This window comes from Salvia miltiorrhiza, chromosome 1, assembly GCF_028751815.1.
Source record: "Salvia miltiorrhiza cultivar Shanhuang (shh) chromosome 1, IMPLAD_Smil_shh, whole genome shotgun sequence".
Classification (NCBI taxonomy): domain Eukaryota; kingdom Viridiplantae; phylum Streptophyta; class Magnoliopsida; order Lamiales; family Lamiaceae; genus Salvia; species Salvia miltiorrhiza.
In genome coordinates this window covers 32,244,406-32,270,896 of record NC_080387.1, presented here as the reverse complement: position 1 = coordinate 32,270,896, position 26,491 = coordinate 32,244,406, and the positions used below count along the sequence as shown (strand labels likewise).

The following is a 26,491-nucleotide window of genomic DNA, read 5'->3' as shown; positions in this document are numbered from 1 at the left end:
TATACATATAAGAAATACAGACAAAAATATTCACTCTTTAGCTTGCTTGAAAATGGTAGCAACTTTCTTGATTGATTTGATTTATGTGACCTATGCCAAAATATACATATATAAAATGCCAATTTATTGATAATATGATCCATCACAGGATAACTTAAAACAAAAAGTCAAAAACTGAGACATGTTAAATTAGCTGCCTACAACTTACAGCAGTCTTCTGATTTACAAACCAGTCATTGTATAAAAAACATTCAGAGCTCAACAAAATATAGATGGCAAAAAAAAATGAGAACAGACGGAGATTCGATATTTGTATGCAAAAGAGATCAAAATATGAATTAGTGTTACTATGATCTGCCAGTTTCTCCCCCAGTATCTATAGGTGCATGCACAATGCTCAGGATCTGCTTTTTGCTCTTCAAAATGCATCGTTTCTTCGTGTCGAAATCGAGTTTATCCAGATCCTCTGCAATTCCCAGGTAACCATACAAAAAGTCGTCTTCGCTCTCTAAAGATACCACATTTTTGCCTCTGGAACTTCCACACTCGGACTTTAATTGCTTGAATTCGGCTCTCCCATGCTTAGATTTGATGTATCTCTTGTCGAACCTCTCCGCCTCTCGTAATCCAGAAAGTGTACCGTTGAACTTCACCAGCAACACGCTCTGATTTGCAGGTTTTCCATTGCATACCTTAAGAATGCTTTTGAAACCCATATCTAGACCAAAAGACAAAACGAATTACATAAACAAAGAGTAACAAAGAAGGTATCACGTTCGATACAGCATGCCTTGCATCATCACAAGCTTCCAACACTTATGCAGAACTAAAACGGTCTTAAAGAAAGCGGATGAACTTCATGAGTTGAACCTATGCTACAATTTACCCGCTGAAGATTAAGATACGAAGCAACCAAAAGGATCCGGGAGATGCATACCTCTGAGCTTGGTATCTAGCTTCTCGGCGGATATGATAACCCTTTCATCAGGACTCATGCTATCTATGGTACTGTTGTGAACAACCACGATCGGTGGCCAAATGATGAGATCTTCTTTCAAAACTTGAGTCTCTGCATCAGTCATGACTTCACGATGCCATTGGCTGCTAGGGTGCTCCGTAGTCTTCCATCCCATAAGTACACATAGCGCTTTGTGCAAGCCCAAATGCTGAGACCTCATGCCAACTTTCTTGGATGTGAAGGCATGCATTGCAAGCCTCTCTGTCCCAACAAACTCCTTGGAATTGCTGAAGAAAAAACCGACCGGTAAAGTTGTATTACTATAAGTTACAGAGGAATTATAAAAGCATAAGAAAGTTAGAAAACGATCATATACTAGGGGACTCTAGGAGGGTAATTTAGCAGGCACAGATCGAAACATCCATGATGAAAGAACGTGCTACACTTCTAGCTTGAAATTACAGAAAATATCTATCACAGTATTTATGATATCCTTTGATAAATAAAATATTCATGCAACAACATATCCAACCCAAACCAGAAATGGCTGCCAACATCATGATCAGGAACCCCCACGAGGAAAAAATCCCATCTCAGGTAATACAGAACATAATATGGAGCTTTGTCAAGAAGGTCCACACAAAAATTTCAACACGAACTGTCAGCCTCATAGCGGTCTCCTCCCAATGGCAGGTGATCATTGAGGGGGTGCTTGGTGTGGTTTGGCAGAGGGGAACGGAAATCAAATGAAGGTGGATGTTTGGTGTAGGAGAATCGCTCCTCTATAGTAATTATGATACCTAAAGATGGGGAAATAAAACCCTTCATGTATTTAAAAAACTACAAGTCGGTAAATCAATCGCATCACCAGAAAATAGACAGCTACATGATTACATAAATTATTGACATACCCCCAACCCAGCATAACTTCTCCTTATTCCAATGAAATGCTAGAAAATAATCCCGTGCACAACCGCCAACCAACTGACAGAGAAAATGGCTTTAGAACCCAACACAAGCCATCATGCAGAGCTATAAGCATAATGGCAAGGCTGCATTTTATGCTCTTTTCTAGTTTCATCATGATAATGTTAATGGCTGACCCATATCAAAAGATTTTCTTCCAATGTTTCAACCATTATAAGTTCTGCATACCCATACAGGATACCAAATCCACATAGTCATCCTTCCTGAAAGCACATTACAGAGCAGAACTTTTCAACTTCATCTTCTTCTTCTTCTTCTTCACCTTTTCACCTCTTCATTTAGGCCAAGGGGCTCCCAAATTCCAATTTTCCATAGCCCCACATAAAAGTCCTGAAGTTAACATGCATCTACAACATATTTCTAAGACATGATCACAAGAAATCCAGAACAAATGAACCTATTCTGATAACCAGAACCCTCACGACTAACTAGCAGCAAAATGCCAGTCCCTATTCTGGAATATGAGGCCTTATATCCTAAACTTGTACTTTCCACCACTGCAAGGACATAAGTAACTGAAAATTCATTATTTTTTTCTCTGGGACTTCATTAACAGGGTGTCAAAGGTTGAGAGAATGCAAACCATTACCACAAAGTATGACAGAAGCTTGACCAGACAATCTCACCTGATGTAATAAAATGAGATCACTAAAAGAATGCTTACTAGGTCTCTGAAAAAGCAAATTAGTAAGTTCAATGAAAAAGGGAAGACGTGTTCATGACGTAAAACACAGACCTGCCGCATACAAAGCACTTTAAAATACCAGCTTTTCTTCCTTGCTCCATGAATTTATTTCTTTTTATCTGCGTCTCGTTAATTTGTTTGAGAAACTTGAAAAATGCATTTTGCACCAGCTGCTTGAACTCCTCAGAATTTTCTGGCGGCTCAGATTTTGCTAGAGGAAGATGATCTCCCAAGTCGTCTCCATCATGATAGTGAACACCTCCATCTGGATCATTTTGCTTACTGGTTTCTGTGGTAAAACTCGCATCTTTTATCCATGGAAGTGTATGCACACGCTTCTTTGATAGTGGAGGCTCTAACCGCTTCTTTATGGAAGGTTTATACTTCACCAACCGCTGTGAAACATGAAGTTTCTGAGTTGGTCCCAGCCTCTTTTTTATATCTCTAGAGTCCGATTTCTGGGGTTTGATTGAGTGATGTGACTGGAAATCTGAAGAGGGTGGTTCATCACTGCACAAACCGCTTGACATTCTCCATGTTTTCTCATAGTCAGATCTGCTTGATTTGGGCCTCTTCGAAAAATGTAAAAGATCAATTTCATCTTCTATGTCTACTTGATTGTAAATCCTACGAGCTCCATTTCCATCAGCAGAAATCCTAATTCCAATATCATGCTCATACGACATTTCATCCCTAACAAGTTTGTCCCTCAGACTCCTCTCGCAGGATTCAACCAAGCTCATGTCTGCCATAGACAACCTCTTTCTTGGGCTATCGTAAAGTCCACCAAAAGTAGGGTCATTTTCTCTCGATTGCAAGGGATCTGAATTTTCATAATGAGACCATTGACGAAAATCCACATCAGCATGATGCTTTTCCGTTTTAACACCTCCGAAGCCATAATATCCTTCTGCTCCATAATTGAGGCAACTACTTTCAGTACCCAAAGTAGTATCCACATCTTCCCTTCTCAAATGGAGTGATCCATGCACATCAAATTTATCAGGTGTTGATTGCACTTGAAAAGAAGGGTATTGGTTCCACGGTCCATCATCTTCCATTTGTTCTTTACGAGAACATGCATCAACGTTACGCTTCAAGGCATCAATTCTTGATATATGCTGGTCTCTGTAGTCTTCTTCGACATCATTGACCCTTCCACTTATACTGTCTATTTTGCTTCTACCGAATTCGGCATATGACCAATCACCCTGTCTATTCTCGGGTATCCCAACATATGAATGAGAACCACTTCTTTTATCATCTAATTGACATCCAGGTTCTGCGAGTAACATGTTCTGCTTCATTTCACTATGTCCATCAAAGCGAATTGGCTGAGAGGTCAGTCTACTCCCTCGTTGGATAACATCTGATGATGGCATATGAAGCACTCTGGTAGGAGAATAACCAGAAAAGCCCTCTCTTGAGATGCCCGAAGGCACAGGATCGTAGTCCTTATGCTGAGATGTTGATACCATATAGTCAGAATCGCCCTTCAAGTAACCACGAGAAGTCAAGAGGTTGTCTTTCTCCTCGAATTTGTATATTTCACTCTCTACTGTTTTCCCTACTCCCTGATACCTATCCTGGTAATGCAAGCTCCCACTTTTTTTTTCGAAATAATTATCTTCTCGATCATTCAATCCATGCTTTCTCTCCAAATGAGGTTCATCCCGAAAATGAAAATATCGTTTTCTGTTAGCATCACCATTCAAATAATCCGATGCAACATAAGACATGTGGCCGCCACCATCACCGCCACTTAAATTACCAACGGGTAGATCATCCACTCCACCACGAGCCAATGCATACGAATCAGAGTGCATCTTACCTCTGTTCTCATACTTTAAGGAAACAGGCACGCTGCTATCCAAATACTGCGATACTGGCAATCCAGCCCGACTAGAATCCAAGTAATGATTTTGCAGATGATAATCTCTGTCACCGCTGCTAGTGACATTCACATCACCAACACCATTGGAGCCACGAGAGATGCCGTAATCCTTCCAGCTGAGGTTATCAGATTTTCGGGATCCATCCAAAGGCGGATCCCACTTCAATTTCATCGAACTCAAATCACCACGATACGAATCCTCATGGTATGATCTCCTCGAAACCCCAAGACTGACCTCATTATCATAATCACCTTTGGCTCCATCTCCATAATTAGACAAATTCACAGCCCTATCCCTATCCCTATCCCTATCAAAATTAACCTTCTCGATTCTCAGCGGGCTCCGGAATCTCCTACCACCATTCTTGTACCTATCTCTATCATCATACTCAGAAAATCTTGAAACCCTATCCTCAAAATGATCTCTATCTTCAATCCTCCGCGATGGCATAGCCTCCCCTGGATATTCTTCTATCTCACGCCGTCGATATGGCGACGGCTTCCAATTTCTCGGAGGATTAAAATCCCGTGACCTCGGCGGCGGGCGCCGAGGCGACGGCGAACGGCCGATTGAACCCGCTCGATATCGCCTCCCCCCAATCATCTCAGTAAATCGATAACAAAAACATACAAAGCCACCGCCAATCAACTAAATTTCGATTCAACAACGCAGTAGAAAGTCACAAATAACTCTAGCAACCCGAAAACCTAGTATACCATGATCGTAATGATAGGAGCAAGAAAAACAAACATAATCGGCGAAATCCTGAACCTTAGAACCCTCATAAACCCGAAATTATTCAACAAATCAAAAGGAAAATCCAACCTTCCAGTTTCGGGGCGTCATGTCTACGGCGCGATTCAATCTGATACGGTTATAGAGATTCGAGCGCAGTTATTGTGATGTTTGGGAAAATCAGTCTCTAGCGAAAGATTTTTTTCACTTTTATTTTATTTTTGGGAGAATAAAAGCGAATGAGATTAGATCTTCAATTTTGTATATTTTGGTGTTTTTTAACTCCGACATTCAATTATACTTGTCGATTACTTTGTAATCTTGAATTGAGATTTGTATTTGAAAAATAAATTATATATATGACGCCGTTGATTAAAATTTTATGATTTTTTCTTTTACTTACTCAATATTTTATGCTTTATTTAATTAGTGGATTCAATTTTGCATCTAAAGGTGTGTGCATCGAAACGCAATCTATATATTATAAAGACCGGTTAAACGGTCATTTTTCCCGCCACCTACCTCTCCAAATTTTAAATTTTCAAATTAATAGGTGTCATTTTTTTCGAAAATAACTGTCTTAATATCATAAATACAATTATTTAATCATAACACATTCAATGTATCCGAGTTATTTAATTAACTCCCACTAACTCCCAACCATAACTGTCTGAATCAACGAATTTTAAAACAAAATAAATAATTTACACAATTTACAAATCTATTACAGTTATTTAGTTAAATCCTATCCATAACTGCAGCAGTTACTCCATAATTTTATAAAACAAAATAAATAATTTACACCATCTATAAATATAACCTCACAAACTATCACAATACGAATTCCACCTATCACAATACGAATTCCATAGCAAAAAAACCAATCTCCACAAAAATCATTCTCATTTTTTCATTTTACGTTGAAATGGCTCCTTTGTTCGGCGTCATCAAGGAATTGGAACCGGGAAAGAGCAAGATCGCATTGCAATTGCGCTTGATAAGAAGTTATGACATCTTCAAGTTCAACAACAGATCTGAAACATTTTCTCATGAGTGTGTGTTCCATGATAAAGAGGTACTCACTCAATACACTATTTTTTTTTATATTTTCGAAAATTTCAAATATCATACTAAAAAATTTTGTTTATTTTTACAGGGCGATCGAATCCATGCCACAATTAATACTTCATCACTACAACAAATTAAGCCACTCCTCACAGAAGGACATGTTTATGCAATCAAGGATTTTGTTATCACCAACAACACCATGAAATACAAAACCACAGAGTCACAATATAAGCTTTTATTGTTCAAGCACACAAGAGTTGTAGAACTCGATGATGATACATTCCCAAATCACACATTCAACATCAAGAATTTTGGAGAAATTTCTTCTATTTCTGACGTCCAGAATGTGGTCATGTTTGGTAAAAACTTTTCAGCCATTTTATTTTAATTATTATCATCTTATGAATTTTAATTTCAAATTTATATTGTAGATATCATGAGAATCGTAGTTTCAAGTTATCAGCCAATAATCAAAGATTTCAATGGACAGCAAACAAAGCTTATGGATATCATCATAGAAGATTTGGAGTAATATTTATTATACTTTCAATTATGTTAATTGCATAAATAAAATACCTCAATATATGTGAATGACTAACCTAAATTGTATTTAATTGCAGGGGAAAGACTATGACATGCACACTTTGGGAACAGTATGCAGATAAAATGCATGAATATCTGTGCACATAACCAAAAATGCCAATATGTATCATAGTACAATTCTGTCGCCCATCTATATTCAGAGGTAGAAAAAATAAAAAAAATTAATTATTATCATTATCTATTATCTATTTGTGCTAATACATTTTGGTTTATGAAATAGGTAAAGTTTGTATATCAAGTTCATATCATGTGTTAAACATACTTTTTGATGAAAACATTGTTGAAATCAAGAAGATGAAGGACAAGTAAGTATTTTAAAAAATAAAAATTAATTGCATCGGCATACATTATTGTTCACATTATTTTCAATTGTAGTTTTATCAAACTTCACAAGGAAAAATCAATCAATCTCAAGTTATTGGCAGCACCAACAATTAGAACAATTGAAGATGAAATAAATGAAGGCAGTGCAAAATTCATGGCTATTTCAGAGTTGACAGGTCAACAGGTTTAATATTACATAATTTTATATTTTTTAATATTAAATTTTCGAAACATTTAAATAATATATTTTCGTGTTTTTTAAGAGGGGAATGTACTGGATATATGGCACAATCTGTTCTGTATCAACGCTTCGAGCTTGGGCTTACTTAGCATGCAACATATGCCTAAAAAAACTGAAAGCAAATGATGATAAAATTTTTTGTGACAACTGTGCAAGCTTTGATGTTTCAGGAAAAATGAGGTAAATCCATTTTAAGATATTTGGAAAATACTATTGTTTATGACTTACTAACATGTTATCTAATAAAAAAAATAGGTATAGACTAAGAGTATATGTTGCTGATAATTCTGGAGGTGTTTCTTTAAGCTTATGGGATAGGGAGTGCTTACAACTAATTGGGAAACCTGCTGAAGAAATAATATATGTAAGTGAATGCAAAATAAAATTATGGAGATAATTCTAAAGTTATTAATTTAAATTAAAAAATTTGCAGGATCCTAATAGCAATGAGTTGCCAATTGAGATAGATGCTATCACCAACAAAAATGCTCTATTTAAAATTAAAGTTGAAGAATCAACGATTTTTGATGGAGCATATGTTGTGACAAAAATCAACTGCGACCCAAATATTTTAAATAAATATTGTGGGTCAATAAGTGAGACCAAGGAAACTCAATTGAAAGACAAAGAAATTGAAAACATTTAGGTATTGATTAAATAAATTTATATAGATTGGTTTTGAAATTGAAAACAATTATTATAAATATGAAATATTTCAGGTTCAAAATGATGGTGGGAGTAGTAGCTTTACCAATGTACATGAATCAGTGAACATCAGTGACAATGAGGCAACAAAGAGACAACTCGAAGAAGAAACATCAACTGACCCAAAACTCATGAATAAAAGAGGGAAGAGAGTTGTGATCAAGAAGGAGAAGCCCTAAAGTAGCATTTAGTTTTATGATGTTTTAGTAATTAGTACTTTAGGATTTGCACTTTCAAATTTCGTACTTTAGAATTGTAATTTTAAATTTCGTTTTTAGGATTTCAGTTTCAAATTTAGATCGTTAAATTTTGATGTCTGTCGTGCATATCGCACGAATGGGCCTTAATGTTCAATGTATATTTTCAAAACTAGAAGCATATAGAATGGAGAGAGGCTGCGAGTATATAGAGAGAGAGAAGAGGTGAGGCTGCGAAATTTTGTGAGAGAGAGAAGAGGTGAGACTGCGAATTTTTTTAGCTAAGTGGGTGAAGTGGATATATTTATAGTGTACAAATTAGTGTTTGAGTAAGGTTACTGGGCTGATATTTGGGCTCACTGATTTTAGCCCAAAATTGAGTTGATATAATGATATTAGTTACGATTTTCAACTAATGTATTTTACCTATTACTAAAGATATAAAATGAATACTAGCGATTTTGCACGTCTGCAAAATGAATACTTGGTGCCGAACCAAGTAATAAATACTAATGTATTATAAGATGAATACTAGCGATTTATACCTTATGATTTTATCCATTACTAGATGCCGAACAAAATGAATACTTGATCTATTAGTCCACCATCTGTCATTTCATATATATGCACAATAACAAAGATTTACATATTGGTTTTATTTACTTATTTATTCATTGTTTGTTTTTCAGTAGGTGTAGTATTTATTACACATCATCGTTCATATTATTCGTTTATTAGTTTATAAACAATCCATTAAAGTCGATTATACACATGTGATATTGTATATCGAAAATATTTAATATATTTTATTTATATTTTTTTATTATATGTTATAATATATATATATATATATATATATGTGTGTGTAAATTACATACGTAATATATTTGTAATTTTATAAATGTAATATATTTTTGAATTACCATTTCAAATATATTTTATTTTCAAATATATTATATATGGGATATGCATTACAGAATTATAATATACATATTTAATTATGTAATTTTTTTTTAATCTGCTAGACATTTGTTATTAAAATATTTGTATTTTTAAATACTACAAATTTTAATAAAGTGCAAGGGTTAGTGGGCGCCAATAAATAGGTGCAAGGATACAATTTTCAAAAATACTCGATATTATCCATTATTTGTTGCCGTTCGGCGGTTATGGGCATAATCAAGTTGGGATTAAATTGTTAAAAAAAGAAAATTTCAATTTTGGCAAAACTTTGAATGAGTCTCGACAACTGACACGTTTTTTTAAATATTACAGTTGTTCAAACTGTTGCATTCAATTTTAGCGGAAAATTTTGTATTTAACGCGCAAAAAAATTACCGTATATTATATAATACTTACATTTTTAATATTAAATTTTACAAATAAAAGAAAAATCGTTAGGCCAAGAAATAATTTAGCTTTTTTTATATATTTTTTATAGTTAAATATATTTATACATTTAAATTAGGAAACCACATATTGATTTTTACTTCTTTTTTGCAGATAACATGGAGCATGCTTCAAAAAAAACAAAATATTGTAGAGGGAGTAGACATATTCCAGAAATCATTGATTTAACAAATGATGAACCATGTCCCAAAAAATCTTCTTCATTTATGGATTATGCAAGCACGAGCACAAATGAACGTCAATCTCAAAATGAAAGAAATAATGGAAGATCAGTAGTCATTGATTTAACAAATGAAGCGTCAAATAACACGGATTATCTGTCAGATTTGGTTGCTTCGGAAGAAGGTAACTAAATTTTCTTAATTATGATGAATGTTTTGGTATTACTTAGTTTTATTTGTATACTTATAATTTATATTATTAATGGTTAATGATTAATTCTAAATTTAATTTAACAGAATACTACGATCTTGGTGATCCAGTTTGTCGGTGTGAATTTTGCAATGCATTATTTTGGTATGATGAAAGAAAAGGGAAGTCTTGCGATACTGAAAATCCAACGTACTCATTGTGTTGTCGTAGTGGTAAAGTAAAACTTCCAAAAATTAATCATCCTCCAACATTGTTGCATAACTTTCTTCATGGAAAAGATGCAAAGAGCAAACATTTTCAAGATCATATTCGATCTTATAATAGTATGTTTGCATTTACATCAATGGGAGGAAAGATTGATTTGAGTTTAAATACTGGCAATTCACCGCCAACATTTCGATTGCATGGTCAGAACTATCATTTGATGGGCAGTTTGATACCATCTGAAGGTGCTACACCAAAATTTGCTCAACTATATATTTACGATACAGAAAATGAAGTTGCTAATAGGATGCAGTCTGTGAGATAACTACAATGTTTACATGAAGTATGTAATGATTTTATTGTTATTATTATTATTATTATTATTATTATTATTATTATTATTATTATTATTATTATTATTATTATTATTATTATTATTATTATTATTATTATTATTATTATTATTACTAGGGTTAAGTATCAGATTAGCCCCTATGGCATTGAACCCCTTATGGCAAGGGGTGTATCAAATAAGCCTCTATGGTGGATAAAATCAAACAATGTAACCCCTAACCCTAACGTTGCACTAACTCCGTTTTCTTCATTTTTTTTTGTTTTTTTTTATTCATGCGGGGCCCACCAGCTAACTAACTGAAATCCTCCTTTATATTTGGGGATTTTCGGATTTGAAGAACCCTAACCTAAGTTGCGTTTCTTCAAATCAGAGTCTTCGCGCAGTGAGTATTGCAAAATTAACCTAGGGATTCACTCTGTTATTCCATTTCGATCTTTCCCATGAGTTTCAATTCAGTATCCGGTGGTTGTGGGTCGGGATCTTCGCGCGGTGGACGCCAGTTTCAAGACCTTCAAAATCCAAGGTTTTGTGAGTGCCACACTGATGGAAAAAGGACGAGAGCTGTGATAATGACCTCATGGACCGACGAAAATCCCGGTAGGAGATTTTATGGGTGTCGGAATTGGAAGGTATGCTTCAGATTTTATAGTTGTGTATTTGTTGAAGGTTTAGCTTGTAAATCTGGTCATTTCTTGTTTTAGACGAAGAATTGTGGTTTGTTAGATTGGATTGACGAACCAATGACTGAAAGAGCTAAAGACATTATCAACGAGTTGAAGATCATGAAGAATAAAGAGAGCTCAAGCTCGGAACCGATGGATGTGGAGATGGAATTTGCCAAGATCTGGAATGTCATTCAAATGCTCAAAGAAGATTCTATCAAGAATATGAAGAAAACTAGATTAGTTACTGCAATGTTGATTGTTTCTTGGATGTGTATGGCTTGTTATGCACTAGTTTAGTTTAGTTTACTTTCATATGTAAATCTGCAAATTCGAAATGAAGTGAATTATTTTTGTGGAACTTGTGATTGGTATTTGCAAGGATCATTGCATATTATCTGTTCATTTGTGTGTGAAGGATCATTGGTATCATTGGTATCATCTGTTCATCCTGTCATAGCATAATGCAGCAATGATCACCATTTCATAATTGTGAAAGCTAGACAGTTAAAAACAGTAAGAGATGTAGCAATCAACACCATTCCATAATTCTTAAATTGTCAAAAAAACACCATCTGTTACAAGCATCATATGAGCATATATTCTGACTTCAAGTTGTTCCATCAACCAAAAAAACAGTATAAAATGCATAAATTCACAGCACCTATGACATCCAAAAAAAGAAGTTTTAAGTCTTCATCAACCAAACAGGAAAATGAACCTAACATCCTCCAAAATGCTTGCTTCAACTAGTAGTAGTAGAACCTACAGTTGAAGCAACATTTTTGCCTCTAGGGGATCTTCGGAGGACAACTTGTTCATCTTCATGTTTGCCTTTGCCTCGAGGCGCCTTAAATGGTTTGGAGGCCACCTTCCTAAGCTTGCTCTGCTCTCCCACAGTTTCCCCTTGTTTTCTCTTTTCCTTTCTCAACTGACTCTCATCTGGAATTGCAAATCTTGTGTTTGGTTCTGGATCCAAAGATCTACCCTCATCTATGACCACAAATTGTGACATCCCGGGCTGTTTGATTGTATTGAACATATTAGGCATAGTATTTACATTTCTAAATTAATAGGCAAATGAAGAAGATATTATGAAATTTCAGATTGTGCAATCTTACATTGAGAATGGTTCTTCCACTGTCAGGATTGATGTACAATCCTATGCCTTTAGATCTTCTTTTTTCCTTCAATTTTGAAGGCACAGATGAAGAAGATCCTTGTGTACCCTGGGTCATCTGAAAAGCATTCAACAACACATAAAATAATTTGCAAAGTATTTACATTTCTAAATTAATGGAAGTAACCATACCTGACTTGGTCTTTGAGGGCAATGACCTTTTTTGTGACTTGCACTCTTGCAAATACTGCACCTTTGAACCTGGCCTATCCTTGAAAGCTTGCTGCCTTTTTTGGGCTCATTTGGAGCTCTTACTCTCAATTTCTTTGGCCTGCCAATCTTCTTTTCAACAGGAGGAGGCTCCACTCCATCACTCTCTTTCACCTTCCAAAACTTGCATCCTGGAACAGGCTTTATAGAATGTGAATAGCTCATCTGAAAGGTGGACTTATGGTACCAGCTGGACATCACGCTAACATCCTCTAACATGAACATCTTCTATCCCAGTGTCTAATGTGTTAGGATTATCATCAGTCTCTTGGATAGCATCAACCTTAGCCAAACTAGCATCCTCTACCCCAGTAGCTACATCCTTAGGATTATCCTCACCATCAGTGGCAATCCTCAAACCATGAACATCTTCTAAATCACCCCTGTCAACTTCCTCCTCAAACATACGTAAAGGTGTAATTTCAGGCATGGGATCCATTTCATGGTCAGCAAACAATGAGATCTCTTCTCGACCAAGACAATCAAAGTAGTCAAACACTTTCTTACAGTGATTGGAGTCCCTAAGGAGGATTAATCCTTTTTCTAAAGGTTCATCTTCATCAAAGGCATAAACTGTCTTAGGTTTACTACCATAGCAATTACTAAATTCCTCAATAATCCGTTCATATGTCATTTTATCATATTCTTCTTCTATTTCTGAAGAGTTGAAGCCATTATAAAACATATTCCCATGCCCATCATCCTTCACCCATATACCAATGTAATTAAAAACGAAAACCAACATGCTGCATCACAGAGAGCAAGAAAACGCAAACAATTTCAATTTCAATACTTTATACACAAATTACTTCGAGATGAATCAACATTCAAAACCCTTGCATGCACTACTAAATACTACTGACGACATTCAAAAACCGAGAGAAAAAAAAGGATCAAAACCTACCTTAATCGCGTTTCGATCAATCCCACTCCAATAGCTTATCTTCTTCTATCAATGGCGACTGCAACCAAGGTGAAACTTGTTTGGATTTTTCAAATGAGAATTGATGAAGAAAGGAATTGTTGAGCGTCGATTCATATGTCTTCTGTTAAAAACACCCGCCCAAATATTGCTGGTGGGCCCCGCAGGAATAAACAAAACAAAAAAAAATGAAGAAAATGGAGTTAGTGCAACGTTAGGGTTAGGGGTTACATTGTTTGATTTTATCCACCATAGGGGCTTATTTGATACACCCCTTGCCATAAGGGGTTCAATGCCATAGGGGCCTCCACCATAGGGGCTAATCTGATACTTAACCCTTATTATTATTATTATTATTATTATTATTATTATTATTATTATTATTATTATTATTATTATTATTATTATTATTATTATTTCATTTTAGTTATGTAAAGTTATTTATTTTTATTTGTGTAGGCAAAAAAGTGATAAAAACAATTTACATGCTGAAATTGTTTCTGATTCGAAGATAATGTTGGATGAAAATAATGTGTTAGTGAAGACATTTAGAATGGCAAAAGAGAAGATTATTGATCAAGGTCAATCTGATGTCAAGATAAAGCTTATTGGTAGACGACATGGTGATGCTCGAACATATAATCTACCAACCATATCTGAAGTGGCTGCTTTAATAGTTGGTGATTTTGATGAATCGATGGGGGATAGAGATTTAATTGTTGAAACACAAACCGGAGAACTCAAGCGCATTAATGAATTACATGCAGCGTATCTTGGTTTGCAGTATCCATTGTTATTCCCATATGGTGAAGATGGATTTTGTGAAGATATTCCTTTAAATGTGCCGGGAAGTTCAAGTGGTAATAATGCTCGCAGTAATGTTACTATGAAAGATTACTTTGCTTTCCGGTTGCATGAAAGAGAATCTGATGCGACGACAATTTTGACTTCTAATCGTCTATTCCAACAGTTTGTGGTTGATGCATACACTATGATTGAATCATCTAGATTGATGTATATACGCATGAATCAGAAAAAAATGCGGGCTGGTTTGTATAAAGGCCTCACAGATGCTCTAATAAGAGGTGAAACAAATCCAGCAACCAGAGGAAAAAGAGTGATATTGCCATCAAGTTTTGTTGGGGGAGCTCGATACATGGTGCAAAATTATCAAGATGCGATGACTATATGTAAATGGGCTGGATATCCTAATCTATTCATCACATTTACATGTAATCCAAAGTGGCCTGAGATTGTTAGATATGTTGAAAAACGAGGATTGAAACCGGAAGACCGCCCTGATATTGTTTGTCGGGTTTTCAAAATGAAGTTGAATAATTTGATTAATGATCTACGTAAAGAGAAAATATTCGGCATTGTGAGAGCAGGTATTATATTTAGATTACATTATTACTTTATGCATTATATTATTTTATTAATATTTATGTGATTTCGTAAATTAATTTATTATATTTCTATATTTATATTGTCACAGTTGTATACACTATTGAATTTCAAAAAAGAGGACTTCCACATGCACATATTATGCTCTTCCTTTGGAATGAAGATAGAAATCCTTCACCAGATAATATCAACGAAATTATTTCAGCTGAAATACCGGACATGGATTTAGATCCAAAGTATTATACAGTTGTACATGATTTCATGCTTCATGGTCCATGTGGAGTAGCAAATAAAAATTCGGCTTGCATGGCAAATGGTCGTTGCACAAAATATTTTTCCAAAAAATATGTTGAGACAACGAGTGTTGATGAAGATGGTTATCCAGTATATAGGCGTAGAAATAATGGGAGAACAATTCTGAAGAATGGTGTGCCTTTGGACAATAGATATGTTGTTCCGCACAATCGTTATCTTCTAATGAAGTATGGAGCACATATAAATGTTGAATGGTGCAATCAGTCACGGTCGATCAAATATTTGTTCAAGTATATCAACAAAGGAAATGATCGTGTTACTGCATCTTTCTATAAGAGCACGGATGATGGACATATGGAAAAGAATGTGGATGAAGTGAATATGTATTATGATTGCAGATACATATCACCATGTGAGGCTGCATGGCGAATCTTTGGATTTGAAATACAGTACAAAGATCCTCCCATTGAAAGGTTGAGTTTTCATCTTCCGAATGAGCAAAACATAATATTTTCAGAGTCGGATACATTAGATGAGGTTTTGAGTAAACCTACAATTGGACAAACCAAGTTCTTAAAGTGGTTTGAGGCAAATAAGATATATCCAGAAGCAAGGAAACTTACATATGCAGAATTCCCAACACGATTTGTTTGGCACGCAAAGAAAATAAATGCATGGGAACCAAGAAAAGAAAGGTACTCGATTGGAAGAGTTGTTTATTTACCTCCTGGGAGTGGAGAAATGTATTATTTGAGATGTTTACTCAACATAGTACGTGGACCTACATGTTATGCGGACATAAGAACTGTTAATGGGATTGTATATGGTTCATTTAAGGAAGCTTGCTATGCAATGGGATTGTTGAATGATGATAGAGAATACATTGATGGTATAGTTGTTGGCATCTGCTAAGTCTTTAAGAATGTTATTCATCACATTATTGTCGTCCGACTCTTTTGGAAGCGTAGCAGATGTTTGGAATGCATGCTGGATATATTTATCAGATGATATCTTATACAATCAAAGAACTATGCTGCATCATCCAGGTGAAATCATTACAGAGTTTTATATTATCATTTTACATGTTTTCTTTTTTATAATTACATTATATTATGGGATTATATATATATTTTTAAAATTGCAGAACTACAACTAACTGAAGATCAAATCAAGTGTTATACGCTTGTGGAAATTGAAAAACTGTTGAGTAGTTTTGGAAGGACTTTGCGAGAGTTTGAAGGCATTCCTTATCCAAGTTCTGAATTCTTCGAAACTGATCAAAATAAATTGATCAGTGATGAACTAAGATATGATCGAAAAGCATTAACAGATGAACACAAAGCTTTGATTTCTAAGCTTACCGATGAACAACGATGTGTTTATGATACTGTTATTAATGCGACACGGTCAAATTATGGAGGAATGTTTTTCATATATGGGTATGGAGGTACGGGAAAAACATTCATATGGAACACTCTTTCATAAGCTCTAAGGTCAAAGGGAAAAATTGTTTTAAATGTTGCTTGGTGGAAGAACAACTCATTCACGATTCAAAATTCCCATAAATGTCAATGAGGATTCCATGTGCAACATCAATCAAGGTTCTCCACTTGCAAAATTGATTGTTAAGTGTAAGCTTATTATTTGGGATGAGGCACCGATGATGCACAAGTTTTGTTTTGAAGCATTGGATCGAAGTCTACGAGATATAATGCGGTTTGTCAATCCGTCAAGTGCATCCACCCCTTTTGGAGGAAAGACAGTTGTGTTCGGGGGTGATTTCAGACAGATACTACCTGTTATACCGAAAGGAAGTAGGCAAGATATTGTTTTTGTAACAATAAATTCTTCATATCTCTTGAGATATTGCTAGGTTTTACGGTTGACAAAAAAATATGAGGCTTCAAAATATGGGCTCCAGTGCTGAAGCTGTGGAGTTGGAAGAGTTCTCTAAATGGATTGCGAGTATAGGTGATGGAACAATTGGAAGTGCGAATGATGGTAATGTTAATATTGATATTCGAACAGATTTTTTGATAAAATGGTCTGGAAATCCAATTGAGCACATAGTTAACACCATTTATCCATCAGATTGTTCCAATAATGTAGATACAAGTTATCTACAAGAGAGAGCAATACTTGCTCCTACTCTTAATGCTGCTGAATCTGTAAATCAATACATGATTTCTTTGAACAAAAGTGAAGGACGTTTACATAGAAGCTCAGACTCAACTTCAAGATCAGATTCAATCACTGATTTGGTACAACATGTGCATACCCCATAATTCTTGAATAGCATCAAATGTTCAGGAGTACCAAATCACGAAATATATTTGAAGGTTGGAACTCCGGTTATGTTGTTGAGGAACATTGATCATGCAAATGGATTGTGCAATGGAACTCGATTGAAAATAACAAGACTTGGACAACATGTTTTGGAAGTACAAATTCTTACGGGAGATAATGCAAATACAAAAATTTTGATTCCAAGAATGTCATTGACTCCTGCTGATCCAAGATTGCCATTTAAGTTTGAACGACGACAATTCCCCCTGATTGTATCTTATGCAATGACGATCAACAAAAGTCAAGGGCAATCGTTTTCTCATGTTGGTTTATTCTTGCCAAGACCAGTTTTTACGCATGGCCAATTGTACGTTGCAGTGTCAAGAGTATGAAGTCGAGCAGGACTTAAAATATTGCTTTCTGAAGATGGTAGAAATGATGATACTACTACTACAAATGTTGTGTATAGGGAAGTTTTTCAAAATATATGACAATATGTGTGCTATTGTTTTGCATTTAATTATAATTAAATTTAATTTATATGAATATCATGTCTTATTTTCATATTTATTTATTTAAAATATTATTTAAAAATAACACTCAACGTGCAACACTTGCCGTGCAACGCACGGGTGGGTGTTCTAGTAAATATTTAATTAGTGGATTCCATTTTTTTCCGTTTACTGTTATATACTTTTATCTTTTTTCTCATATGTACTTTGTGAACTTCAAAAAAGTAAAGGTGTGTGCATCGGAACGCAATAAATATTTGTATATTTGTGTCATTTTTTCTGAGATTTCATTTCTTGCTCTATTTCTTCTTCATCTTTTTTAATTATCTATTATATACATCTTCCTCTTTTCGTTGGATAAATATAAATTTGAAATACATGTTCAAGAAAAAATGTATAAATAAATATGTTAAAAGTTATGTATTAATATTTTAATAATTTTATTTATATTTATTGAATATTTTATATATATTTACTGAACATTTTTTTATCATTTTATATACACATTTTTTCTAGGTAAAAGTGCCAATTAATACTCCTTCATTGGTTTATTTGATAATGACACATTTTTTCTAGGTAAAAGTGAGAACCACTTCTTTAAACTGCAACTTAAAGTTGTGCAAGTAAATTAAAGAGTAAGATAGATGAAAGTGTGCGAATAATGTGTGGGGAGTAGATGAAATAAAAAATATGCGAACACAGTGTTAGGAGTATATGAAATAAAAATTAAACACACCGGTTTATAATTTTCACTATTTTTGTATGTTACAATCCTCCAAGAGAGCCCATTTTTTAGTAAAAGATTAGCAAAATCTGATTTCTTTAGAATATTCATACGGAGTAGTATTGTTTTGTTTGCAGAAATCAAATTTCATAAAAGAAAATTGAACGATATAGCCACACAACAAATTAGCAAAGATAAGAAAAAAATGCTTCATAACATTCCTCTCCCCTCCATTACAAGGAAGAATCAAAACTTAGGTAAATTCCAAAAATTAGATCTAATCAGGATCTACGCAGGTGATAACTCATAGTATAATAAATGTAGAAAAATAATCAAAATTCATCATGACTACTTCATTTGCCTCCATGCTTACCCTTGCCTTTCCCAGAGAAATTTCTGCAACACAAATAAAAATCAGTGCTCAACGACACAACATACACCAAACTCAAACAAGAAAGAGTTTTTTACATACTTGTTGAATGGTTTGCCAGTTGCGTGGCCACCGGTTTTAGGGCTTTGCTCCTTCGGCTTGTTTGGTGTTTTTCCAGCAGATTTTGCAGGGAACGGAGTAGCATTCTGACCCTTTTTACCTACAAGAAACTTTAATAGTTAATACAATACTCAATTATGCATTGCATACACTAAAAGAAATACATGGTTGATTTCATCTTATGAGAAATACGCATAAACAACTTAGAACCTGATTTGTCGGGTGTGGCTGATTTAGCTTTCTTGGCTGCAGGACTCTTCTCAGCAGATGCAGCCGGTCTCTTCTTGGACTGCTGCTGCTGCTTTGCCACTGGCAACTCTTCCTCACTAGAGGAGGAGTCTTCATCTTCTTCATCATCAGAATCCTAAAAGACGAGCCAAATCATATCAAATTTAAATCAGAAAATTAAGCATAAACTACAAATTTGTCAAGAGATACAAGTCCTGCGCCATACCCCAGAGAGGTCACTTGTATCAAAAGCCATCTCATCATCACTATCATCTTCGTCATCATCGCTATCTTCTTCCACTTTCGGTGCTACCTTCTCTTCTTTCTGTGCTTTACCAGCAGCAGCAGCAGGTTTTGCATCCACAGATTTAGCCTTCGCTTTACCTATTGGGAGATTAATAGAGCAAAAAAATTGAGTTAAAATGGAATAGACTGATAAAAGTCACTCTAGTGTTATCGTTGTAAAAACGAAAAAAGAGCACATTACCATTTTCCTTGGCTTCTTCCTTAGCTTCAATGGGTTCTTCCTCATCAGCAGATTCAGAACCAAAGTCAGAGAATTCAACCTCATCTACACAATCAAAGAGCCAACAGTAATAAAATTAGTACATAAGAACCTCTCATATATAAAAAAAAACCATAATTTATTAAAACCAATATCATGTCAAAAACAGCACCTTCGGGATCATCAGCAATGTAACCCATGAAATGCACGCTACCATTCTTCAAGTCATGGGATAGTTCAAAGTCCTTCTCAAACACCAAATCAAACATCAGTTGAGGTCGAATCTCAGCCGCAAGGGATCCAATGATGAAATCCTTATCATCAATTTTCATCCGAAGATGAACATTCTTGGCCGCTTTAACATCCTTCACTTCACCCATTGCCGCCTATAAATGAACATTAAAATAAATTAATAGTATACTGTAAGAAATGTAAATACTAACCACACATATATTCATAAAAAATTACTTACCTGTGAGATGTGAATCAATTTTCCAGGCTTAGGTTGAACCTTAAGTTTTTCCCCAACCTTAACTTCAACTCCTAAAAAAACATAATCACAATCCCAATAAGAACACAAATAAAAAAAATAGATATAAATGGAACTAAATCATGTATAGTGCAAATATTTTAAAAAATATATTTTGTGTAAAGCTAATGCAAGAAACCATCATTAACAAATTCTCAAACAGAACCATTAACACAACATTTTAAACTAAGCTCAGAATTATACCTCTAACTATAAGAAGAAGAAAGTTAACAACAGTTCCACTCTAGCTATAATATAATAGAAATAAACTCTAAAGAAAATAAAAACGAAACAAAAACAAACAGCTACGCCACAGATATTCATCGTAGGTGCTTAGCAATGTATTTTATTATTAAAAGAACACGAATTCAATAAGTCAAAACATAAATACAAACTGATTTCAGCGCTAAACACAATCCATCAAAGTATAATTGATATGAAGTAGATATATAATTCTACAAAAGGAAACTTACCCCAAAACTCCATCTCCGAAAAGAATTGTTTAACGCAGGAGCAATTTGGGAAGTGAATGATTTTGAAATTTTTTGAAAGCGGTGAGGAGGTAAAGAGGGTTTTAGGAGGGTTTTATAGGCGAATGTCGTCTGATTCATTAGGGTTTTGATTGAGGAATGTATGCATAGCTGTATTTTTCTTTTTTACTTTTCTTTTAATTCTTTTCCGATTTTAATCTGTTGAAAAATGGGCCAATATGATAGGCCCACTAAAATTTAAATATTCGCCTTCAATTGGGGCATCACTTAATTTAGAATATTGTTCTTTTTTTTAGAACAGTTGTTTCCCTTATTTTTTTTTGGGTGTGAGGATTTACTTATTTCTTTCTTACAAAAAATTAATTGACGAATCGCATTAACATAAAAAAAATGGTGAGTTACGAACTTATGACCTTCGATGGTCAGAATCCTCTCGACCCTTTTCACCTTTTCTTCATAAAATTGTTGAATCTGATACTTTTTTGTGATGATTTACTTGATTTTTTGAAGAAGACATCAAAGATTTAAGATGGGAAATCATAAATGAAAATTGGTCTTGCGTTGTTGAGAGTGGGGAAATTAATTTTGGTGTTGTATGTGTGTGATTATTTATCGCTAGTATGCCTATTTGTGTGATGCATGACAATCATCAAAATTACCAGCATATTTTAAGTACATAAATATAAATAGTAAACATAATTTATAAGTAGATAAAATATGAATAAATGAACAAATAGGTAATATTATATATTTGGAATGCAGCTATAAAGTAGTATATATGCTTTTCTTAAAAATATTGATGAAACAAAAATTAAAATCTACTTAAATAGTAACATAAAACAATATAAATTTCAAGACTAAAGTATATGTTGCGGTATGTCATATACACTTTATATTATTTTTAATTTAATATTAGAGTATATAATATAATTTGTAAATTGTAATACAGACTTGACTTAAAAAATATGGATATAATTTGATCTAGAACTTATGAGTTATGACATTTAGCCACAACTAAGCCACCCCAAGGGGTAGTACGCATTATTATTTTATTATATCAAGGCAAAGAGTTCGCGCGAAGAGACACAAAATATGTTGAATACAGACTTTATTAAAAACTGTCTTAGGCTGTATATTCTAGTGGTGAAAAACTGCCAAGTTGGAGAAATACAGTAATACATTATACTCATCAGATCAAACATCAATTCAAACCAAGGCATGTCCCAATACCAATCTTAAAAACAAAAAGATCAAATGAAAACATGTTACCGAATTCCTAATGCAGAATACACAACTGAACTCATGACCATTATGCTCCGATGAATGCATCCAGGTGAGGTGTCGTCTTCTCTCAGTGAGGCAAGCTTGTTGGCGTTGTTGTCTTCTTGAAGTCAATTTTGTCAACCTTTACCTCTCCGTCTATAAGTTCATAAACGTACACCACAACTCGTAGGCCGTCAATATCCATGAGGACGAAGCTTGGGTTGACATCATAAGTGATGCTGCTGAAGGCACCGGTGGCAGATCCTGGATTGATGACAACTCCAGCCTCGTGTTTGTAAGCAGTGAATTGGTGCGTATGGCCGGTGACAAGAATGTCTACATCTAGCTGCCTCTGGAGCATGGCAAGTGAGTCGAGATCTCCCCACGGAATAACCTTCACAAAAGATTGCAACAAGTACGAGCATTATAAATGTGAACCACACATTTAATTTCTGGTTTCTGCTTGCATTATATCTTTCCAACAAACATTTCCCGTGCTTTGGGAGATCGTGAAAAGGTGGGGAAGAGGAGGTGAAGCACAAATGATACAGTTAGCATCATGCGCTAACAACCTCACTCATTGATCTCATAGTGAGGGAATCCAACTGAGATGACAATTAAAGAGAATTGAACAATCCAACTATGTAACAAGAAAGAAAAGGAAACCCACCTGATGACCATGGCATACACCAAGCTTAAACTGGCCAATTGTTAATGTTTTGGTATCTGGATAACGTGAGTCCTCATCATATTCACCACGAGTAATGTGTAAGTCTGGACAAACACTTTTCAAGTAGTCATGAACCTCCTGCAAATATGGTAAGATGTAGTTATAGCTATAAGGTCGGCGAGTATGAAATCATTCACTTTCATTCATACGTATACAGAGGGGAGATATGAAAAGAAAACCAAATCCACTTAATACCTAAAATTTTCCGTATCAAAGCCCTTTTCAAAATTGAGGATTACTCTCCAACAACAAATTTTCATGTTTACCTTAGTGCAAATCAATCTTGACAAGTAACCCCTTGCAGAAAATCTAGCCCTTCATGTGTAAGCTACCCTCATTCAGGAAATCACACATCAAATTTCAGAATGTTGAAGCTTGTTGATAGTCAGTTTAGAGCAGAACATCTAATTTGTACCAGTTACAAAGTTTAAGTAGCAAAAGATTAATTTGCAAAAGCCTCAGTTACCTAGTAATACCATTAAGGCCTTAATGCATTGTCTAATAAAGAAATTTGAAGCAAGAGATTAAGAATATAACCCAAGCCAAATTCTTTTCATGCCCAAAATACTCAATATTTAAGACAATATGAGCAACTTACATACAGTTAAGTCTAATCACTATTAGTGTCTGTCCAACATGTATAAATCGATGCAAATTCTCCAGTTTTTAGTATACTCACTTTGATACATAAGTTGCCCGTACAAATGACGTGCTGGATCTTTCCTGGAACGAGCATTGATTTAAACTTTGCAGGCAGATCCGGTGCCCTGTGTGGTATGTGTAAATCACCTAATGCTAGTACTAGCACCATCCCTCCAATTCAGATAGTTGCAACTCACCTTCTATTTCTGAACAAGCAACATCCACATTGATACGTATGTTAGAGGTGAGACACTTATTATCAAACATAAAGAGAGCACATACAACAAGTAGAAACACATGCTAGTTGGCGATCAATTCGAATGCTGTAGCACCAATTATAACTCAGAATCTAGAAATGCTTAATTAACACATTCATCAACCACGAAGCTGAAAGCTGATTAAACCTATCTATATCTCACTCTTTCTACTATTATACGACTATGCGATCTGGCATTGACACATTTTAGTTGTGAAAATCGCTGGAGACGGACGCCTTGAGCCGCGCCACAAGGCAAGGCGGCGCTGAACCTCTCCAATATGTGCCTCTGTAAGATTTTTGTGTATGCGTGCCTCGTCGGCGAAAGGCGGCCGCCTCAACGCGCGGAGGCGATGCGAGAATGTAGGAATCGGGAGATGCAGGCATATTTAAATAAACGTGATTTCGGCACCAATTTTAAAATTTCAGCAATTTTACGCATGAACATGGCTTTCAGTCATCAAACCAACAAAATTCATTCAATATCTTCAACATAAAAAAGAAATATAAGGTGAAATCATCTCCCATAAATACCTTTTCTTGAATCTGCTGCTGTGTCGCCAACTCTGGAATTGAAGATGCAGAGGGAGAAGGGGAATTAGGGCTCAAGAAGGATAAAAGAGGATCAGCGTTAGAAACAAAGAGGGAAGTCAAAGACACAAAGAAGATGATCTGCCGGAAAGAGAGCAATCGAGGGTGGATGTTGCTCGTGAAATTGGGAATTAGGGCTTCATCGGAAGATCCCCTTTCGATCGATGACGCCGAAGCTAAGCTAACGAACTAAGTTGATTATGGAGATTTTTTTTTTTTGTGGGGCCTGTTTTGATATTTTAAAAAACAAAAGTTAATATAGCATGGCGTCGTGGGCCCTTTAGACTTTCTATTTAACTTTTTTGTTTTTATATAAGTTGGGTCAGTTTTGTCCTAAAAACATCTCCGGTAGGAGATTCTAATGGTGTTTGCAATTTCATAAAATTGAAACACAATGTGGACGAATTGGGAAGATGGTGATCACATTTTGCTATAGAAGAAGAAGATTGGGAAGAAAAATAGCGTATAAAATAAGTAGAAATAAGTTATAAAATTAAAAAAAAGGAAAAAAAAAACATAAAAGTAACATTACAACAATGGTCAATTTTTTATTTTTTAAAATGGATGCAAACAATCAAATTTCAAAATTATAATTTTTTTTAATGTACACGCGTGCTCTGCACGTGATTACCTTTTCACTCCCGTCGCACTTGTATGACGCGGCGTCTCCAACACAAGTCAGGGGGTGCGCCAGTGCACCGCCGAGCACAGCGTGCCGCATCAATTCGACATCCCCCCTCCCCCCCCCCGAACTGGGGATGCTCTAATAAACATCCCCCTTTTTTATACCCATTGTTAAGATGTGAGATGCGATCACCTATGAAGTCAAAATGAATTTTAATTAATTCAATAGTTGGTTTTAGTTCATTCATGTTTCGAAAGAATTGTTCTTTTATACATGCTATGCTAGTAAATCTACAAACGAATTACTTTGAGATTTTTGAAATTAATTATGAGCTTAGATATTTTTGATAATTTGTTGGTAAATTTGTAAATTAAGTAAAGATATTAAACCCTTTTTTTTCCTTACTATAAATACTTATAGAATATCAATTTCTATGTGTTGTTGGGATTCCAATTCATGTGATCTCAGTCAAGAATTCACTACTCCATAACCCTAGATCTAAAATATGAGCATCACCTTGAATCGTCGTGTTAGAGTATGGGTACTATTTATTAGTTTGTTATTATGTAGTCTGTACTTGCGATGTCTGATACGTGAGGTTTTACAAATTTTGAATAGGTGATAAACTTATGGATAAGCATAAGACTTCTATTTCTAGTGGGATTTCACATCGGATATACTTTCACTCTTTATGTTATCCCACGAAATTATTATGTAGCATGCATATGCGTCTTATTCTTGAAGAATAATTATCAAATTGATATATCAAGATCATCCAAGCAGAGCCTTCATCGAGCTCGAACTCATGTTTTCATTTACGACTAAGAAATGATTAACTTGGGCTACAAGAGAAGATTGAGGGCATGAAGTCTGTATAAGAAGGCCATATTTCATTCAAGATGGCTGAGGGGAATTTTGTGCTTAATTGCTCTCGTCATATAGTCAAGAATTATTATGTTCCTTGTAGTTGTCCCCCATGTTGCAGTCTATGGTACAATTCCAGATACATTATCTTTTTTTGGACTAGCAGAAGATTGTTTGTGATATATACTCTATTGAGCGTACATTGTAAAAGAGTTATAAACTCTTCCTTATTTGATTTCGTTCAACAAGGGATTAGGTGGTGTTCGTTGGTGTTCTCGCCTAAGAAGTTAATCGTTGTCTAGCTTTCAATTGTACACCGTTGGTGAAGTTTTGAGAAGGTATAGAGGCATAGTAGAATGAGTCTTATTGTGTAAGTCCTTGTA

The 26,491-nt window shown here is 34.9% G+C and overlaps 5 protein-coding genes across 5 annotated transcripts in view; 2 read left to right on the top strand and 3 right to left on the bottom strand.

Annotated features, from left to right (window-relative positions):
* The window catches only part of LOC131020541 (uncharacterized), a 1,142,091-nt gene that overhangs the window by 646,238 nt on the left and 469,362 nt on the right, over window positions 1-26,491 (top strand). The window lies entirely within an intron of this gene.
* LOC131020208 (uncharacterized) lies at window positions 108-5,540 on the bottom strand. Its single transcript, XM_057948908.1, has 3 exons — window positions 2,682-5,540; window positions 938-1,245; window positions 108-718 (listed from the first exon to the last, which is right to left on the bottom strand). Exons 1-3 carry the CDS (start codon window positions 5,126-5,128, stop codon window positions 348-350), a joined length of 3,126 nt encoding a protein of 1,041 aa, XP_057804891.1. The 5' UTR covers window positions 5,129-5,540; the 3' UTR covers window positions 108-347.
* Window positions 14,267-16,284, top strand: LOC131006450 (uncharacterized). Its single transcript, XM_057933613.1, has 2 exons — window positions 14,267-15,101; window positions 15,281-16,284. Exons 1-2 carry the CDS (start codon window positions 14,267-14,269, stop codon window positions 16,282-16,284), a joined length of 1,839 nt encoding a protein of 612 aa, XP_057789596.1.
* Window positions 19,080-21,320, bottom strand: LOC131020591 (histone deacetylase HDT1-like). Its single transcript, XM_057949508.1, has 8 exons — window positions 21,120-21,320; window positions 20,590-20,660; window positions 20,290-20,503; window positions 20,100-20,183; window positions 19,839-19,996; window positions 19,595-19,748; window positions 19,367-19,484; window positions 19,080-19,290 (listed from the first exon to the last, which is right to left on the bottom strand). The coding sequence occupies exons 1-8, from the start codon at window positions 21,130-21,132 to the stop codon at window positions 19,248-19,250; spliced, it is 855 nt and encodes a 284-aa protein (XP_057805491.1). The 5' UTR covers window positions 21,133-21,320; the 3' UTR covers window positions 19,080-19,247.
* On the bottom strand, window positions 22,231-24,880 carry LOC131020715 (vacuolar protein sorting-associated protein 29). The gene is made up of 5 exons (XM_057949715.1): window positions 24,705-24,880; window positions 24,563-24,594; window positions 23,810-23,978; window positions 23,071-23,208; window positions 22,231-22,794 (listed from the first exon to the last, which is right to left on the bottom strand). Exons 3-5 carry the CDS (start codon window positions 23,939-23,941, stop codon window positions 22,489-22,491), a joined length of 576 nt encoding a protein of 191 aa, XP_057805698.1. The 5' UTR covers window positions 23,942-23,978; window positions 24,563-24,594; window positions 24,705-24,880; the 3' UTR covers window positions 22,231-22,488.

Bases quoted from the DNA above. Each gene is read 5' to 3' on its own strand.
- LOC131020208 (XM_057948908.1), bottom strand. From the start codon at position 5,128: ATGATTGGGGGGAGGCGATATCGAGCGGGTTCAATCGGCCGTTCGCCG. The intron at 1,246-2,681 runs GTCTGTGTTTTA...TTTTTTCTTCAG, and splicing joins AAGTGCTTTGTATGCGGCAG to CAATTCCAAGGAGTTTGTTG. The intron at 719-937 runs GTATGCATCTCC...CTTTTGGTCTAG, and splicing joins GCTAGATACCAAGCTCAGAG to ATATGGGTTTCAAAAGCATT.
- LOC131006450 (XM_057933613.1), top strand. From the start codon at position 14,267: ATGGCAAAAGAGAAGATTATTGATCAAGGTCAATCTGATGTCAAGATA. The intron at 15,102-15,280 runs GTATTATATTTA...TTTGGAATGAAG, and splicing joins ATTCGGCATTGTGAGAGCAG to ATAGAAATCCTTCACCAGAT.
- LOC131020591 (XM_057949508.1), bottom strand. The intron at 19,749-19,838 runs GTATGGCGCAGG...CTCGTCTTTTAG, and splicing joins ATACAAGTGACCTCTCTGGG to GATTCTGATGATGAAGAAGA. The intron at 19,485-19,594 runs GTTCTAAGTTGT...AGTTTCTTGTAG, and splicing joins AGCCACACCCGACAAATCAG to GTAAAAAGGGTCAGAATGCT.
- LOC131020715 (XM_057949715.1), bottom strand. From the start codon at position 23,941: ATGGTGCTAGTACTAGCATTAGGTGATTTACACATACCACACAGGGCA. The intron at 23,209-23,809 runs GTGAGTATACTA...CCATATTTGCAG, and splicing joins CGGGCAACTTATGTATCAAA to GAGGTTCATGACTACTTGAA. The intron at 22,795-23,070 runs GTGGGTTTCCTT...TCTTTTGTGAAG, and splicing joins GTGTATGCCATGGTCATCAG to GTTATTCCGTGGGGAGATCT.